The 18,429-nt window shown below is 35.6% G+C and overlaps 1 protein-coding gene across 6 annotated transcripts in view; it reads left to right on the forward strand.

The window, feature by feature from the left end:
- Positions 1 to 18,429, forward strand: part of SAMD8 (sterile alpha motif domain containing 8) — a 75,687-nt gene that overhangs the window by 33,617 nt on the left and 23,641 nt on the right. For 4 of the 6 annotated variants that reach the window (XM_003994082.6, XM_006937907.4, XM_045040187.1 and 1 more), the window contains 4 exons: positions 5,962 to 6,057; positions 8,264 to 8,381; positions 12,396 to 12,546; positions 12,722 to 17,351. In XM_003994082.6, the coding sequence (XP_003994131.1) occupies positions 5,962 to 6,057; positions 8,264 to 8,381; positions 12,396 to 12,546; positions 12,722 to 13,026 (670 nt within the window). In that variant the 3' untranslated portion in view covers positions 13,027 to 17,351. Of the gene's footprint in view, positions 1 to 5,961; positions 6,058 to 8,263; positions 8,382 to 12,395; positions 12,600 to 12,721; positions 17,352 to 18,429 lie in introns of those variants that run through there. The other 2 variants (XM_019813332.3, XM_045040188.1) reach the window with 2 other exon arrangements.

The raw sequence follows: 18,429 nt of genomic DNA on the forward strand, positions 1-18,429 counted from the left end.
TTGCCATAGTTAACCCCACAAGCCTTTATTTGATGGCTCACTTTTACCCTGCTTCCTTGCCTTCCTAATCTCATTTTCTTACTACCCTAAGGTTTTCCCTTGGGAACACTCCTAATCACTTTCACACTGATCTTTGTTTAAAAGTCTGTTTCTGAAGCTTATGTTACACAATTTCAAGACCTTCAGTACACCTTAAACAGAAAATTAGGAGATAGGGATGCCTCTATAGGCAGGCCCACTTAAAACAGTGAGAAAGGATAGCTGATAGCCATACTAGTAACAGAAGAACCAGAAGCACTATAAAAAGCAAACATAAATAATGGAAAAACTACTCTAGCCTGGAGCTTAACCTTCATTTCTCAGTAATCCTGAGGTCATTATCATATTCAGTGTAATAATCAGTGTTCATAATCATGATTATTACCAAGTAATGGTAATAATTACCAAAGTTAAATTTTTATCTAGAAAAAAAAGAGGTATGTACATGTATAATGCATTTTAGATAACTTTGTGTCAAAATAAATAATGAGATCTTGAAAAAACATTTCCTCACAACATTCCACTAAAATAACAGTAAAGAGGAGATGGAGGGGAACCCTATAACCCTATGAAGGCAAAAGTAGTGATAATGATGAATATTTGGAAAGTAGGAAGTTGAGGGCCTATTATAAGATTAGGAACCGGAGCTAGCAATGTCCAAAAGGGGAGTTTGTGTTGCAGAGCTCCAGAAAAACTCTCTAAACAGATGGCACCAGGTATCTGTCACAACCAGGTACAAATAGGAGCCAAATATGGGAGAATTGGTTGAAAAGCTTTTAGACTTGCTCTATTCCAACAGAAGATAGATGGTATAGTCTCCAGAGTAGTTAAATGTGAGGGACTCTGGGCTCATGAGAACAAAGGTACCTAGATGTGTTCAAGGTGATTACTATAAATTTACATACTGATCACTGAAACTTCTAGCTCCCTTCCTTAAGTAGCCAGACTTCTTATCCCCATTCCCTCCCAGCACCAGTCATCTCAGCAGGAGAACAGATCCCTCTCCTTGGAAAACCTACACAAGAGAAAAGGACTATAGATACAATGGTAGGGGAGATATCCCTATCTCATCAACCAGACCCCTTTATCACTCTACCATGAAACCCACAACGTGAGAAGCTCAATCTATGCGCACAGAGCTTCAAATTATTTTTTTAGTGGTTCACTGTCAAATATGAATGGTCAAGAATGATCAGACATTTAAGGACAAAAGACCAATGCAAACAGAAAAAAGCAACATGGGAAACACAAAACAGCATAAGAACACTTCAAAAAATAAACCATATTCTCACAGATGAGATGTTATGTTGCATTTTATGAGACAGTAACAGTAGGCTATAAAAAAGGAAAATTCAGAAGAAAAAAAGCTTTTGGAAAATTAAAAATGAAAGTAGAAATTTAAAATCCAGCAGAATAATTGGGATATAGATTTGATAAATTGCCCTGTATGTAGAACAAAAATGAAAAGTAGAGGAGAAAAAGTAAGATCAATCCATTTGGCCCAACAGTGAACAAATAAGGGTATTAGAAAGAATACATAGAGAAAATGAAGGGGAAGATATTATTTAGGATATAATAAAGGAAATTTCCTGAATTCAAAGGATGTGACTTTCCAGATGGAAAGGGCCCACTGAATAAGAAATGGAAAATTTTATAACACTGGATTTTAGGCTGAAGATCCTAAAATTTAGCTTCTTTTTTTTTTAATTTATTTTTTTTAATCTTTATTTTTGAGAGAGAGAGACAGAGTGCAAGTAGGAGAGGGACACAGAGAGAGGGAGGCACAGAATCTGAAGCAGGCTCCAGGCTCCGAGCTGTCAGCACAGAGCCCGATGCAGGGCTTGAACTCACAAGCTGTGAGATCATGACCTGAGCTGAAGTCAGAAGCCCAACCTACTGAGCAACCCAGGTGCCCCCTAAAATTTAGCTTCTTAAGAGACAGAACAAGTAACATAGAAAAGATTGGAAATCTAAATAGCGTCAAATTCTTTGCAACAGTGGAAGCTAGAGGACAAGACCTTTAACTTTCTGAGACAAAATAACATCTAACTTAGAATTCTCAGTCCAAGCAAACTACCAATTAGTTATAAGGTTAGACCGAAGGATAGTTTTTAAATTTTTTTTTAATTTAAATTCAAGTTAGTTAACATATAGTGTAGTATTGGTTTCAGAGTAGAATTTAGTGATTCATCACTTACATGTAACACCCAGTGCTGATCCCAACAAGTGCCCTCCTAATTAATGAGCGTCACCCATTTAGCCCATCCCCCCACCTACTCCCCTCCAGCAACCCTCACTTTGTTCTCTGTAAAGAGTCTCTTATGCTTTGCCTCCCTGTTTTTATCTTATTTTCCCTTTCTTCCCCAATGTGCATCTGTTTTGTTTCTTAAATTTCACATGAGTGAAATCATGCTATTTGTCTTTCTCTGACCTATTTGGTTTAGTATAATATACTCTAGTTCCATCCACATTGTTGCAAATGGCAAGATTTCATTCTTTTTGGTCACTGAGTAATATTCCATCACACACACGCACACGCACACACACACACACCACATCATTATCCATTCATCAGTCAGTGGACATTTGGGCTCTTTCCATAATTTGACTATTGATAGCGCTGCTGTAAACATTGGGGTGCCTATGCCCCTTTGAATTAGCATTTTTGTATCCTTTGGAAATACCTAGTAGTGCAATTGCTGATAGACCCAAGGATATTTTTAAGTTTTCAAGTTTCAAAATATTTACTTTCCAATCCCACAGCTACTAGAATTGCTAAAATGAAAAAAATTGATGATAACGCCTGATGAGGATTCAGAGGAACTGATAATCTCATACATTGCTGGTAGAGATGCAAAATGACAGAACTGCTTTGAAAACAGCTTGATAGTTGTGGTGTTTTTTTAATAATTTGTTTTTTATTTTAGAGAATGCAAACAGGGGAGAGGAGCAAAAGAGAGAGAGAGGGAGAGGGAGAGGGAGAGGGAGAGAGAGAAAGAGAGAGAGAGAGAGAGAGAGAGAGAGAGAGAGAGAATCCTAAGCAGGCTCCATGCTCAGCATGGAACCTGACACAGGGCTTGATCCCATGACCTTGGGATCATGACCTGAGCCGAAATCAAGAGTCAGACACTAAACCGACTGAGCCACCTAGGCGCCCCCTGTTTTATAGTTTCTTAAAAAGTTAAACATATCCTTAACATAAGCCTTAACAGTTTCACTTCTAAGTATTTACCTAAGAGAAATGAAAACATATATCCATGCAAAGACTTGTATGTGGTCTTTATTCAAAACCACCCAAAACTGAATATATCCAAATATCCATTACATATCCGAAATACCCATCAACCAGTGAATGGAAAGGAAATGGTAGATAAAGAAAGGGTAAAGAATTATACATGCAGTATATATGGGTAGATCTGAAATATATTATACTAAGTGAAAATAGGCAGATACAAAAGGTATCTAGATAAATACTGTGTGATTCCATTTATATGCCATTCTGAGAAAGGCAAACCTATATAGGACAGAAATCAGTTGACTTGTTGCCCCAGAGCTAGAAGTGAGAGAGGGGGTTGACTACAGAGGGGCACAAGGGAACTTTTTGGAGTAATGAAAATATTCTATATCTTTATAGTGGCGGTGGTTACATGACTGACAAATACGTTTGTCAACCTCATTGAACTAACTACACAACTAAAAGGGATGAATTTTTTGGGTTGTAAATTAAACCTCAATAAATCTAACATTAAAAACAAGTTTGTCCTTCAGCCTGTCTTTCTCAGAAAACGAATGGAGGAAACAATCAAAACTAAAGAGTAAACTGAAAAAGACGAGTACTTGGATTCAGGAAACAAAGAATCTAATATAGAAAAGAGGAGTTTACAAGGTGAAAGTCGAGTTTTACTTCAAAAAAAGAGCCATACGGGCAGACTAGAAAATGCAACCGTACTGTGTGATTCCATTTATATGCCATTCTGGGAAAGGCAAACCTTGCGATCATGACCAAACCTACTAAATTTGAAAAAAAAAAAAAAAAAAAAAAAAAAAAAGAAGAGCTCTAAGAGAGATTTCCCCAAAAGGAAAAATTGAATTGGTAGAATAGTTTGAACCTGAATTGATGATAGGCACATAAGAAACAGAGCAAACTAAAAAAAAAAAAAAAAAAAAGAAAAGAAAGAAAGAAAGATTTTTTAGCTCTAGAGAATTATAAGAATTTCTACAAGAAAGGGATTTAATTATTGTTCTCTATTGACTCAGCTGCAAATGGTATTTAGAAACTTAAGTAAAAGCCAAAAATTATTTTTTAAAAAATTGTGAAACTGTAGAGAATAGGGGAGAGAAAATGGACTGTGGGAGCTAAGAGATATAATGCTAAATAAAACACAAGAGTGAAAGTGATTGCCTCTGGGAAGCAAGAATTAGGTAGAGAGTGGGGCAGAAATGTATTTTCATCCTAAACATTGTAAAATTGTTTATATATATATATATATACACACACACACACACACACACACACACATATATATACATACACACATATATACATATGTATTATTTTTAAGTGTTCATTTAAAAATTTATATAGTTAAAAGTCTTTTAAAGGAATTTTTATTTTATTTAAAAATTTCTGATATGTGATAACCTTTTCCCCTAGTAATGCGAGATAAATAAGGCAGCAATAGATTAAAAATACGTAAGAGGAATCTTTTGAGGTAACAAATGACAAGTCCCTGACTAAAGATGATGTATTCTCTTCACTTTGAATAAGGTTTGGTTGGATAAAACTATTAATACCTTTCTTTCAGATTTCATGTTTTATTTTTAAAGATACATTTATTTCCTTAGTTATAAAATTAATACATTGTACAAAAAATTTTAGTGGAAATGTACAAAGAATAAAAATAAGACAATCAGGGGTGCCTGGGTGGCTTAGTTGGTTAAGCGCCTGACTCGATTTCAGTTCAGGTCATGATCTCACAATTTATGAGTTCAAGCCCTGCATCAGGCTCCATGCTGGCAGTGTTGAGTCTGCTTGGGATTTTATGTCTCTCTCCCTCTCCCTCTCTCCCCACCCTACCCCATACCCTGCCATAGCTCACGCTCTCTGAATCTCTCAAAGTAAATAAATGGAAAAAAAAAAAAATGATCACCTGGAGATGATATATTTGCACTAATTCATTTCCACCTTTATCTCCTTTCCCCCTCTGTCTTCTCTTTCTCCTCCTTCACTCTTTTTATTTATTTATTTTTTAAGATTGTAAGTAATCTCTATACCCAACATGGGGATCAAACTTAAACCTCAAGATCAAGAGTCACATGCTCTACTAACTGAGCCAGCCAGGTGCCCCTTTCTCTTTCTTTTTAAATTAGGAAATGTGACATGTATTTTACTAGTGAATAACCACAGGAGCTGTGGATTTCATGAGGAAAGAGGGGTCAATGGAAACAATAGAAGAAAACAAGGATATAAAACAAAGGAGGGCAGAAAAAGGAGTAAAAACAATTTACTGCCTCTAAAACAAAACCAAATTAAAAAATTTGCTATAGGGAGAAAAGAGTCCAGTTCAAGCCCCAATTTTCTGGATTCTGCAGTTAGCACATCATGCAGGAGGTGAACCCTTTCCCATTGATTTTTGTGGGCAGTTTCGTATCCAGGTCTACCATTCTGGGGGGGGGGGGGGGGGGGGGAGAAAAGGATTGTCACCTCTTCACAGAGAACCATTAATTGGGAATCAAAAACAGCAAAGAAGTTTTGATAAATGAGATATTTGATGAAACAGATCTTTCCCCCAGGTTCTTTAAATATCCTCTCCTAAAAGAGGTAAAAGTTATAGAAATAAATTTTGAAGAGTATCATGTTGCAAAAGGTGTCACATACATGCACTTCTTGTCAGTATGAAATGTAATTTTTTTCTCTTTCAGTGTTCCTAGAATCCCATGGGCCTTTGCCATGACAGAAGTATGTGGCATGATTTTGTGCTATATTTGGCTCCTGGTTCTTCTTCTCCACAAACACAGGTACCTCAGTTACTCCATTAAAAGACAAAATGTTTTTACTGTCTTGGATAAAGTTCATCAAACCTTGTTTCTCCCTTTGTAGTTTCCTTGTTAATTTCCTTTAGCCATTATGGAAAATGTTTTGGGTTTGATCAACAAGAAAGTCACCGTGAGGTAATACCTCCATATTTAGTTACATTCTGAATGTATTCTGAACACAAAGATCGGAGTTGGCAATGTTCGGCCGTTAGCCAATCGCTAACAGTCTAGCTTTAACTTTCTTTGGAAACAAACCGGAAATATCACTTTTTGTGGAAGGATAGAAACTCCTCCAAAGATGGTCTTTGGACAAGGATAGTGCTTGAATTGTTCTCTGCTTGCAGGAGGCTCATTAGAAAAGGGATTATTTTGCACACCATGCACATCTGTCTAGCCAGTGTGGTTTGCTTAAGATGGTGTAGGAAATTGATGAATAGAGAAAGTGCTTCTTTGGCACTTCCACTAAGAAATATAAAGGAAAAAAAAATTTTTATTAAAAAAAAAAGTATAAGGGAGGCTTCTTTCCTACTTTAGTGAGAGGAAATTATTTGATTTAAGTAAAAAGGCATAGTGAAGAAAAATTTTAAAGAACTCTAAAGTTTGTGGATCTGCTATCTGTTGTCTTTGGACACTGATGAGAGTTTCTTGAATTTTTGATCGGTTCTCCTCACCAGGAAGTGCTTGAGGTAAACCGCTGATGGGCTTCAGTTCCTAAGCAGCAGTTATTGCATCGCTTTGAAGGTGAAAAGAAAGGTTGATGATTGCTATTGTTGTCACACTCTCGGGCTGTATTGTGCTTCATTCTTTCCCATTTTCCAGCAATATTTTAAACTCTGAATTGCTTAAAACCAGAGGTGATTTAAGAACATGTATATCACTGGTGCTCTCTGATTTAACTTTGACTCACAAGACCCAGTGAATTTGAATTTATCCACTCTTCAAAACAGGAAACTGTGGTAGGTTTAGCAAAGCATAGCAGTGGCCAGTTAAATGCAAGTTTTGATGTTTAATTTGTCAAAGAAAGTGTTTCTCAAAATGTGGTCTTTGCACTACTTTCATTAGACTCACCAGGCTTCTTGTTAAGATGTAGATGCCTAAGCTCCATCCCAGGTGTACACACTAAAATTTCAGATGTCTTAACCTGTGTTCAATGCTTTTTTGAGGGTGGGAAGAGCATTTCAAAAACGTGTAAAGCATAATTCCTGTTTTTAAGAATCTTATAGTCTGTTTTGGTTTAAGGCATTTAAAAAAATAATATGACAGTACAAGTGATATTACAGTGCAGTTCAAAATTTTAAGTTTACTTAATATAAAACTTGGTTTTAAAAAACAGTATTTAAAAAAATTTTTTATGTTTATTTTTGAGAGAGAGAGACAGAGCACAAGTGGGGGACAGGCAGAGAAAGAGGGAGCCACAGATCTGAAGCAGGCTTTAGGCTCTGAGCTGTCAGCACAGAGCCGGAGGCGGGGCTTGAACTCATGAACTATGAGATCATGACCTGAGCCAAAATCAGACACTTAACCAGCTGAGCCACCCAGGCACCCCAAAAGACTTATTATTTTATACCTTACGTTTAACTTAGGAGAAGTTAGAGAATGTTTCTTAGATAGCTACTATTGGTAACCAATTTACGGTGTTATTAATCAGCAAAAAATTCCCCAGAATCATGTGTTTAGTTTTACCTCTCATAAAATAAATAATTTATGAGCGATAGATGAATAACAGGGCTAACATTAAGCTAAGAATCAGGCTAGGTACTAGTCTTACTTCTTTCTCACTAGCTCCTTTACCTTCTCTTAGCCATATTTTCTTATCAATGAAATGATGCTCTTAGGTCTGCACTGTCTAACATGGCAGGTACTAGCCACATCTGGCTATTTAAATTAATGAAAATGAAATAAAATTAAAATTTAGTTCCTTGGTTGTACTAGTCACATTTCAAGTACTCAGGAGCCACATGTAGATACCTTATTAGTGCGGTTATAGAGCATTTCCATCATTGCGGAAAGTTCTATTAGACAATGATGCTTTAGACTGAAGAATTCTCTAAAATTTCTGTCCTCTTCAAAGAGTCTAGTTCTAGTGGTTTTCCTGTCTGTTCTTCCTTTAAGTAAACACTTGATGCCTGGAGTTTTTTGGTTTGCTTTCTTCTGATCTTTCTCTCTTTTTTGGTCACTCTGTTCACAGGTCAATACTTCTTCGAAGGCTCTGTAGTCTGATGGGTACTGTGTTCTTGCTTCGCTGCTTTACCATGTTTGTGACCTCCCTCTCCGTGCCAGGACAGCACCTGCAGTGCACTGGAAAGGTAGCCTGCTACCTCTTCATCATTCTTTCCTTTTGTTCTTGGTGGGTTGTTGGCACCATATATGTAATAGGGCCAAGATTTTGCTTTAAATAGTAAAATGTGCTTTTAAGTATTTTCAATATCTGTAAGAAATCTCTATAGATTTCTAGATCTATAGATCTCTATAGATTTCTAGAAATAATTTGGTAGTAATCTTAAGCCAAAATCTACCTCCCTGTTACATCAGTCCATTGAAACTGGTTCTGTGCCGTGAAGCTATAGAAAGCAAGTTCCTTTTGGGGCGCCTGGGTGGCTCAGTCGGTTGAGTGTCCGACTTCGGCTCAGGTCATGATCTCACTGCTCGTGGGTTCAAGCCCCACATTGAGCTCTGTGCTGACAGCTCAGAGCCTGGGGCCTGCTTTGGATTCTGTGTCTCCCTCTCTCTTTGCCCCTCCTCCCCTGCTCGTACTCTCTCTCTCTCTCTCTTTCTCTCAAAAATAAACAAACACAAAGAAAAGAAAACAAGTTTCTTTCAATTGTCATTTTCCCTTTCCCACTATACTGAACATCGTTAGTTCCTCATACGACATGACTCTGGTCCCTTCAGTGTCCTCATCACTCCTTTTTTAAAAGTTTTGCAGTTTGACCATATTCCATTTAAAGCATTCTAAACTCTATTCTAAACTTTACTCTTTCCTGGGGTATACTATACTAAATAATGGCTGATTTATTGTTTTTGTTTTAAACTTTGTAGCTTGTTTTGCTATATTGTAGACATATCTTCTCTTTTGATTAAATTGAGAGAGGAGAGATTATGCAGATGGGAACAACAACAAAACCCAGATAACAAAAAATTTTAAAAACCTGAAAACCACCTATACTATACAAAATTGGCCTTTGAGACTCATTAAATTTGGACAAAAGAATTTATTATCCTACTATTATAAACTTCCATGCTTTAGTTATGTATTCCCTAATATTCAAATGTATGTGTTAAGAGCTTTGTTGTTATTTTAATATTCTTTGTAAAGTGTAAAACATAATTGTCAGGTCTTCTATTGCAATGTAAATAGCTGAAATGCCAGCAAGGGAAGATTAAGCAGCCAAAGGAGATCAAGAACTAAAAATACAGCCCTGAGCTGAAGGGTAACAAAACTTTCTCTAGGTATTAGGACACTGACCAGTAAGCAAGGGGGAAAGGTTAATATGACCCTTAGGATTTCGTGTAAAGGAAATATTTTATTTTTCTGAAAATATATAAATTGAAAAGTGAAAGCTCACATGGGGCTCAATTGGTTAAAAAGACTTCAGCTCAGGTTATGATCTCACGATTCATGAGTTAAAGCCCTGCATCGGGCTCGCTCTCTCTCTCTCTCAAAAATAAACATTAAAAAAAAAAAGTAAAAGCTCACATAATTTCCTCTTTCACCCATCCCATAAATAATACTATTAACAGTTGGGTATATAGCCACATAGACTATTTTTAAGCATGCTTACACATTCACATAAGTTTATATAATAGATACTTTTTAAATAAAAGATGAGATTATATTGCAGATATTGTTCTTTTAACTTATGTTTTATTTAATGTTAATTACTTTTTTCTAAAGAAATGCATATGGTTATACCTCATTTTTTAAATAGCTGCAGTGTCCCATTATATGATTTACCAGTTTCCAAATGATACACATTTATGTTGTTTCCAAATCTTGCTCTTTATAAGCAGTGCCTTTGTAAACATCCTGGTGCATTTATGTATTTTCACTTATTTAAACATCTACTTAAGATAAATTCCTGGAAGTGGAATTATGACCTCAAAGAACATGAACATTAAAAATAGTGATGATATTGCTCAAATGTTTACCAGAAAAGACAAATTTTTCACTACTACCTACACTGTATGCATATCAGTTTTCCCACTCTCATGCCAGGACTACTTATTATCAATTTTTAGAGTCATTGTCATTCTGATTAATGAAAGATAATGATATGAGACTTCTACGGTCTTATGTTTTCTATTTAAACCTTTACTCTTCTGAATTTGTTTCTGTACATGGTGTGGAATAGGGATAGAACAATTTCCCCCAAATAGTATGGTAATTGATTAGAAGAGATTTTTAAAAAGAAATATATAAGCTTATTACACTGAAAAGAGAATTTCCTGTAGCTGAGGGATTTAGTTGTTGGGTCAGCCACTAAAGAGAATAATATATGTACATAGCACTACAACATGTACTACAAAAATAAGTACCATTCCTCTATAGTATGGATAACCCTTTTTCTGTCTCTAATGACTGTTTTTCATTATCAGTTAGTTATATGTGGACATTTCTATTCAAATTTGCCCTAAATACTGTTAATTGCTTTAAATTATAATATAACCTACTTATTGACCTGTATTATTTGTTGCAGTTGTTAAAAATAGAAGGTTAAGGTGATAGTAACTAGCAATCAAGTCCCTTACAGTGAACTCCATAGGGCATTTTCATTGAAATAAAGTAATTGCTTGAAATCTCATTCCCAGAAGTAGGAGGTTTAGGGACAGAACCAAGAACCTGCCTGTTTTTGAAACGTAGCAATGGACCCACCCTAAGGAAAGAACTACTTAAAGCAGATTTTTGTACCTTGTCTCATCAAGGCATCTTACTCTGTTATGTTTTAATTTTTATTTTTCTGGAAGAATATTTGGGACATTTAAAATTGGAAGGGGTAGGGAGACTTGAGTAACTGAGAAATGATTGCTTTCTTTTGACTGGCATCATTTTTTTCCTGTCCCTGGCTGAGATACATTTTCCTAGCAGTCTCTGTGCTTCACTGCCTAATTTCTTACTCTTACAAGAGTACTATCTCCAACGCTGTTCTTCTTAGAGGGCTTAGAGGAACCAAACCATGTGTATTTCTCTTTCCTTTTGTCTAATAATAAATTCCTCTTCTTGTCCTGCCCTGCTTTTTCTTTTTTTTTTTTTTTTAATCTAACTGGCTTTTTTATTAAATGATTGATGAATTGGGCAGCACCCCATCTAGCAAGTAGAGTGGCATTCTAAGACTTAGGACTTTAGAATTGGTCTTCCTGGATTCACATGTGAACAAAGATTCACATCCTCGTTGTGTTACTTACTAACTGTGTGACCTCTCTAAGCCAGTTTCCTCATCTGCACAATTGAATCATTTCATAGGATTGTTGTGGAAATTAAATACAGTGACACATAAGGCACTTAGCAGTATACCTTACACATAGTAAATGCACACTAAATTCTAGCAATTTTTTGTACTGTTATTATGTGTTAAATGCCTTTAAAAAAAAGTGACCTTTACTCAAACTCTTCCTCAAAATGGATTGCTTTTTTAAGCTTATGTGTGGGAGTTGGGATTAGATTTGGCTTTAAATAACAGGAAATTCAAGGTGGCATGGTTTAATAAACAAATGGTTTATTCTCTCTCATAAGAGAAATCTGAAAGTAGGTCATGTGTAATTGTATGGACTTAATTAACCACAACTCATGATTCTTCTGTCTTTCTGCTCTCCTGTATAGTTGTTGTCTCCTTCCTTTATAATTAGCCTTCCCAGAAATCTTTTACAATTCCACTTACATCTTATTTGTATAAAACTTAGTCACATAACCACACCAAGCCTGTAAGGGAGGATAGGAAATGCAGTGTTTGAAATTCTGTTACCAGTTAAGAAGGGGAAAATGAATAGACATTGAATGGTAACCATTGTCACTGTCATAGCCTATTTCTTGTTGACAAGAACAGCCAGCAAATACTACTGTATTATTGGATTAAAACTTGGAAACATTTTGTGTAATAGTGACCTTTTCACTGTAAAGGAACTTCTAGTAGAGAAATTTGAATTACATTGATTTCATGTAATTACCAGAATATTTCTGACCACTCTTTCTTGATGTCTGGAATTAGACTGGGAGTCTGGTTGCTTTCGTTTAGATCTTATTTCTAAGTCACTCAGCATTTGAATTTCAATGGGAGTAGATGTTCAGAAGCCCCTACCTCTCTAATCTGTAGCTTTCTTTATAGGTATATGGCAGTGTATGGGAGAAACTGCGCCGGGCCTTTGCCATTTGGAGTGGCTTTGGTATGACCCTAACTGGTGTTCACACTTGCGGAGATTACATGTTCAGTGGTCACACAGTCGTCCTAACTATGCTGAATTTCTTTGTCACTGAATGTAAGTATCTCTTTAATGCTTCCATGCATATTAGATAACTGGCTGCAGAGGAGGCTGTGGGAAGGGTGTCAAGTTCTGTGAAGAATGAAAAGGAACAGACTGATCTAAGAAACACATGACTTAGGAGCACTGGAAGGAATGTGGTTTTGAAACGATGTTTCTGTCCTTTTCCCAGATACACCAAGAAGCTGGAATTTCTTGCACACTTTATCCTGGGTTCTCAACCTCTTTGGAATCTTCTTCATTTTGGCTGCCCATGAACATTATTCCATTGATGTGTTTATTGCCTTTTATATCACGACAAGACTCTTTTTGTACTACCATACTCTAGCCAATACCAGAGCATATCAGCAGAGTAGGAGAGCAAGAATTTGGTTTCCCATGTTTTCTTTTTTTGAATGCAATGTTAATGGTACAGTACCTAATGAATATTGTTGGCCATTTTCAAAACCAGCAATAATGAAAAGATTAATTGGATAAAGACTACCTTTGTAATGGGTTCTTGATTAAATATATAGTAGTTGTCGAAAGTGAGTAACTTTGCTTTCTCCCCCTAGGTTGTTCCTGGATGCCTTGCTTTTGGGCTTATATGTTGACAAAGTAAAGTTCATATTCTGAGCAAGGCTATGATTATAGAAATCAAGAAAGAACAATCAAGAGTCCTTGCATATCTGTTTGAATAGGAAGCTTAAGTTTAAGTAGATGTTTCCTGACCCTTCTTTTTCAACAAACTTAATGTTGTGATTGAAGTCAGATTGTTACCTTTACCTGTTGAGTACTGGCTTGTTGAACTTAAGCAATTTGCTGGTTGAAAGTGGTTTTGTTTGTTTGTTTGTTTGTTTGTTTGTAATTTCATTAGGACTCTAGTCAAGAAATAATTTTTTTTAAGCTCCTTAATATCTTCAAGGGAAAAACCCCTACCAAGTGAGCAGTATTTGTTCTTTGAACTGATCTCTGTATTCTTGAAAATTGCAACTCTAGAAAGTAATCTGTATTACTAACAAATAATTTTTGCCTCCTGAACCATCTTTAAGAAAAGTACCCTGAACATACCAGGATGCCTGAAACAAGAAGAAAATGAAAGGGGCTATCCACGAGGTAACTGAGTACAAATATGGTACTGGCATTTTTCACCAAAGATAAAACACAAGATGCAGTTCCTATTTTGTTCTGAGGGCTCAGTATGACCATCAGTCAGTATTTTTGAGGGAAAAGTGGCTGCATCCATAAAAATCAAATTGGCTTAATTTTAGTGAGGTAGGTACCTGGAACAACTTTGTGCTGTAGTTGTTAGTTAGACTTATGACAACCCAATTTTATGCTATTTAATGATGTTATTTAATGAGTAAAATAGTGGAGTGTTTTACCAAATGTTAGATAAAGTTCTGATGTCTTTAAGTAGGGAGGTTTGCATGCAAAGAATATTTTTTCTATTTCTGAAAAGAAATGATAACAGGTTGCAGGCATTATACAATTATTTGGTTTAATATTTGTCATTCTTGGCCATCAGAAGTAAACAGTCTCAAATATATTTGGATATAAAAAGGTTTTGTTGTTTTTCATTTTTAAATACAATTGTGTACATACATTCTTTCTATTTTGTCTTAATTTGGCAGTCAGGAAGTGATATGACTTAGTTACTGTTTACACTAGAAATTTAGTACCGTAAGTAATCTGACCCCTGTGGTAACATTTGTCACTTTGCTTTTAATGATTTTAATAGTTATGACAGTAGAATGGTTATGGAATTGGAATTTGAGCCCCAACTGATTGAGCTTAGCCACTTGGAAAATTAAGTGTGTAGTTTTTACATTCCATTTTAAAACAAGGAGTTAGAAAAAGTGCTGACATATTGAGGTCTAAAATTAGGCCACTTAGCTGAAATCTGCTTGTCATGTGGGTGAAATATTTTATTTTTGCATTTTGAGTCCTATTCCCACCCCTCTATAAGGTACAGAGGAGCTTGAAGGGAGTGAGCAGGAAAGGAATATTACGCAAACAAGTTTCAGCCAGTGCTGAATTACCCCAATTTGAGTCTACTCTGACCATTATATCTTATTTCTCACCTGAGAAATGACACAAGGCAATTCAAATTTTATTATGATTTTAAAACTCACACTTTAGAATCTTATATCTTAAATTGTTGATTGTTTTACACGCTAGGGACAAAAATGCCAACATTTCATGTAAGGAAACTGCATAATCATGAAAGGTGAAGGATGTTTCCTATGACTCTTGAGGTCAAATTATGTGTAACTAGTATTCTTTCCAAGTGACAGAGCAAGACTGTATTTTAGCTAGGGAGGGACTTAATGTTAGCTTTTGGAAAAATGTTTGAAGAAAATCTGTGGCAACATTAATTCAAGAATGTTAGATAGCTACTTAATGATAAATTTCCTAACATCAGTCTTCTTTCCTTTATATGGATTCTATTCTAGAACAAAATAGAAAAAAAAAAAAATTGTAACTAACTTTGCAGAGTGCCTAACAGCAGACTGCAATGAGGATTGTAAAATAAGTTTTCAGCCTTGCATTTATCATATCTGATTTGAGGAAAAGGTAAGCTAGATTTATAATTTATAACTAATACAAGGCAGTGTTTACATAAATTCATCATCTCCAAGTCTCTTTCTTGGAAAACTTGGACACAAAATTCTTTCCATTTCTTTTTTTAATATGAAACCTATATTACAGTTGTGTTTTGTTTTGTTTCGTTTTGTTTTGTCCAGAAACTCTTCCAGATTTTGTCTTGGTATTTTTTTTTTTTTTTCTTGTTAAAATCTAAACCTTTGGAAAGGTGGTGTTTATATTCACATTTTGGGTATGAATGTGGCTAGGTGGAGAAGCTACATGCCTTAGATCTATATATTTTTTTGCCCTGTCTTCAGTTGCAGGCTTGTGAAAGCTTATAAAATACTGAAAGTTCAGTATAGAAGGAACCAAGAAGGTTTTGGCTTGGGGAATGCAAACTGGAGGTTATACTGAAAGTCCTCAATGCATTTCTCTATGTTCCTGAGGACAGTGTAGCCTTTTTTTGTCTTTTTTTCTTTTTTTAAGTCCATGCAGGACATTGTTAACTGTGGTAATTGAAGTTAGTAGAGAGTAGGAGATTTTGAAGAAGGCACATTTATTGTTATTACTGAATAATTTGGGAGAAACCTTTTTTGGCTTTGCTGCAAAATTCTCAAATGCCTATCCTTTCCATAACTCTCTGTGGTCAGAATTGCTGGGGTAAAAATACAACTTCCATATCTGATTAAGTATTTTTTTCGTAATCAGAAAGCAATGAAGGTAATCTTAGAACCAGTCAGCTGAAGAAATGTGGACTGTTCACAACAAAACGTCTGTTGACTAAAAGACCTGCTGATTGTGTAATGATTTACACACACCACAAGTGGCTCTTTCTTACCCTGTACCTGCCTGAGTGTTGTTACTTAGAATTTCAAAAATCTTACAATTTGTAAATGGAGAACTGAAGAGCCAAATCCTTTTATAGCTTATATGAAAGTCTGTTTTAGAGACATCTGTTTGGAAAGTGTTATATTTCAAAGTCATATTCATAACACTAACCTGCTTTCAGTGTATTCAGCAAAAGGCAATTTCATCATTAGTTTTATAGTAAACATTTTTTAAGGATTCTTGTTCTAAAATGCTTGAGAACGTTAACCATATTCTTATTTTAAACTCTGTGATCTAATAAATTTACTTCTTTGATAGTCTTTGTAGACCTAAGTTATCCCTTAAAAAAAACTAATTATAGTAATAGTCATGTGTCAGTTCTTTAAGGTATTCAGGCATTTGAGACAAGAAAGTTCTCTTTTAGAATAGTCCAATAGCTTTCTTAAGCAGGATTGGTTTCATTTAGATAGTTTCAAAGCCAACAAAGCATGTCAGTTTTAATGCCATCTTTACTTGGTGGTTAAGATGGTGTGCACTTGTAAAAGTGTAGCCTGAATTACCCCCTTACCTCTGTAGAGGTGACTTGTTAGTAACATCAAAAGTCAGACTGCTTCACATGACAAGTGAGAAAGGAAAGAGGTTGAGGATTTTTCCCTCTCTGTGTTTGAGAAGCTCTGAATGACTGAAATTACGATGAAAGTAGGTTTTGGTCTCCCCTCTCACCTACCCCTCACACCCAGTGAATGCCACCAATTTCAAGTAACTTAAATGTGGCCTATTATTTTGCATCAAGTTCAATAAAAATATCTATGAAATCTATAAGCCATAATTCAGCTACTGGTAAGGTTGGTTTTTAGAATATGTTCTACCCTAAATTAGCCAATGGACTTTTTTATTCAGTGTACTCCATGTTTAAGCATAAGGATGTTTTGTGCCTGATGTGGAGGGAGAAGGAATACTATGATAATTTTGTTGTTATTTCAGGTCTGTTTCAGCATAAACTACTGGCTTATTAGTTAGTCATCTTAAAAATGCTTAATTTTAATAATTTTTTTTGAGAGAATCTATGGATTATTAGGACAATTGAAGTATTCCTGATATGGAACAAAGGAAGTGGAAACTGGTACTGAGCGGGGGAAGCAAAATTAGTTTGCTTAACTAAAGTGGGCTAAAGTGGGCATGTTTTGTTTTAAGAACACTACCTAAATGTCACTCTATCCACAGAAAAACTAGTATTACTTGAAGATGTGAACGTTCCTGTGGTAGCCATACCTTGAAGCACAGTATTGTATATAAGTAAATATCTTGATTCTAAATTAAATCCAGATTTAACTAATATATATTATTTTATATCTTTGTTGTATTAAAATGTTTAAAAACACTAAAAATAAAACATTTGAAAGTTGGATTGCAGTCATTTCTTTGAGTGTCTTGCATTCCTAATGCAGCTGGTCTATTTTTTATACAGTAAGTTTTTATTTTTGTGAATGATTGGGCCCAGCAACTTTAAATCTTAATATGGTATCTAGTCCCGGGCATTTACTGATTCCTAATTGTCTTTTAGATAAGCCATTTGCTCTTTCCTCTTTCTTTTGTGTAAACTAGAGAAGAAAAGTGATCTTCCTGAAGGTATAGAATAATTGTAGGTTAAGTTGAGAGGGAGAAAAGAGAAGCAAATTGCTAATTATTCTTGGACAGATTAAAGCTTTTGTCTGGTTGGTTTTGGTTTAATTGTAGATTATGTTAGGAAGATGCCATCATCTTGGCAGGTCAGCTTTGGAAATAATGATGAACAGGAAAAGAAGGGAAAACAGCTGTTGGGGGTAGCTCAGTAGCTTAGAACCATGGTGTCATTGGAACACTAAGCATTGTCATAGACCATATGAACTTGATCCATGACTGAACTTGTCTTCATGATCACTACTAATTGTAGCCTCTCTAGTGGTGGCCCCAGCTGGTCTCTCTTGAGAACTCTGGGAAGGAATAATCCAGGACAGACCCTAGAGGCTGCTTGATGGAATAGAAAAGGTACTGGATTTAGACTCTGAGGGCCTGGGCATGAGTTGCATCTCTGCTGCTGTTTAAATTAGGTCTTTTCTTCCAGCTCCTCTTAACTTTATGTGTAAAATGGAGACCAAAAAAATGCCTATCTCCTAGGTTGTATCAAAGGCCAGATATGAAAGTATTCTACCCTTGCTGGTTCAGTAGCTGGTACATAATGCTGAAATACTAGTTGAATTTAGGTCAATAAAACAGGATCTGTGCCCATAGGAAATTAATAATCTATCTGGGAAGTTGACATGAAAAGGTAGCCAACAACATTTGTTGGTGGAATAAACCTATAGTTTTGAAACTGGCAGGTTGAACTTCTTCAGGGGTAGGGGAAAGGGAATTGGAGTTTGTACCATTCTTTTCCTTTTTTTTTTCTTTTCAAGAAAAAAACCCAGCACATTCTATTGGGATGCCTGGGTGGCTCAGTCGGTT

The sequence above is a fragment of the Felis catus genome, chromosome D2 (assembly GCF_018350175.1).
Source record: "Felis catus isolate Fca126 chromosome D2, F.catus_Fca126_mat1.0, whole genome shotgun sequence".
Classification (NCBI taxonomy): Eukaryota; Metazoa; Chordata; class Mammalia; order Carnivora; family Felidae; genus Felis; species Felis catus.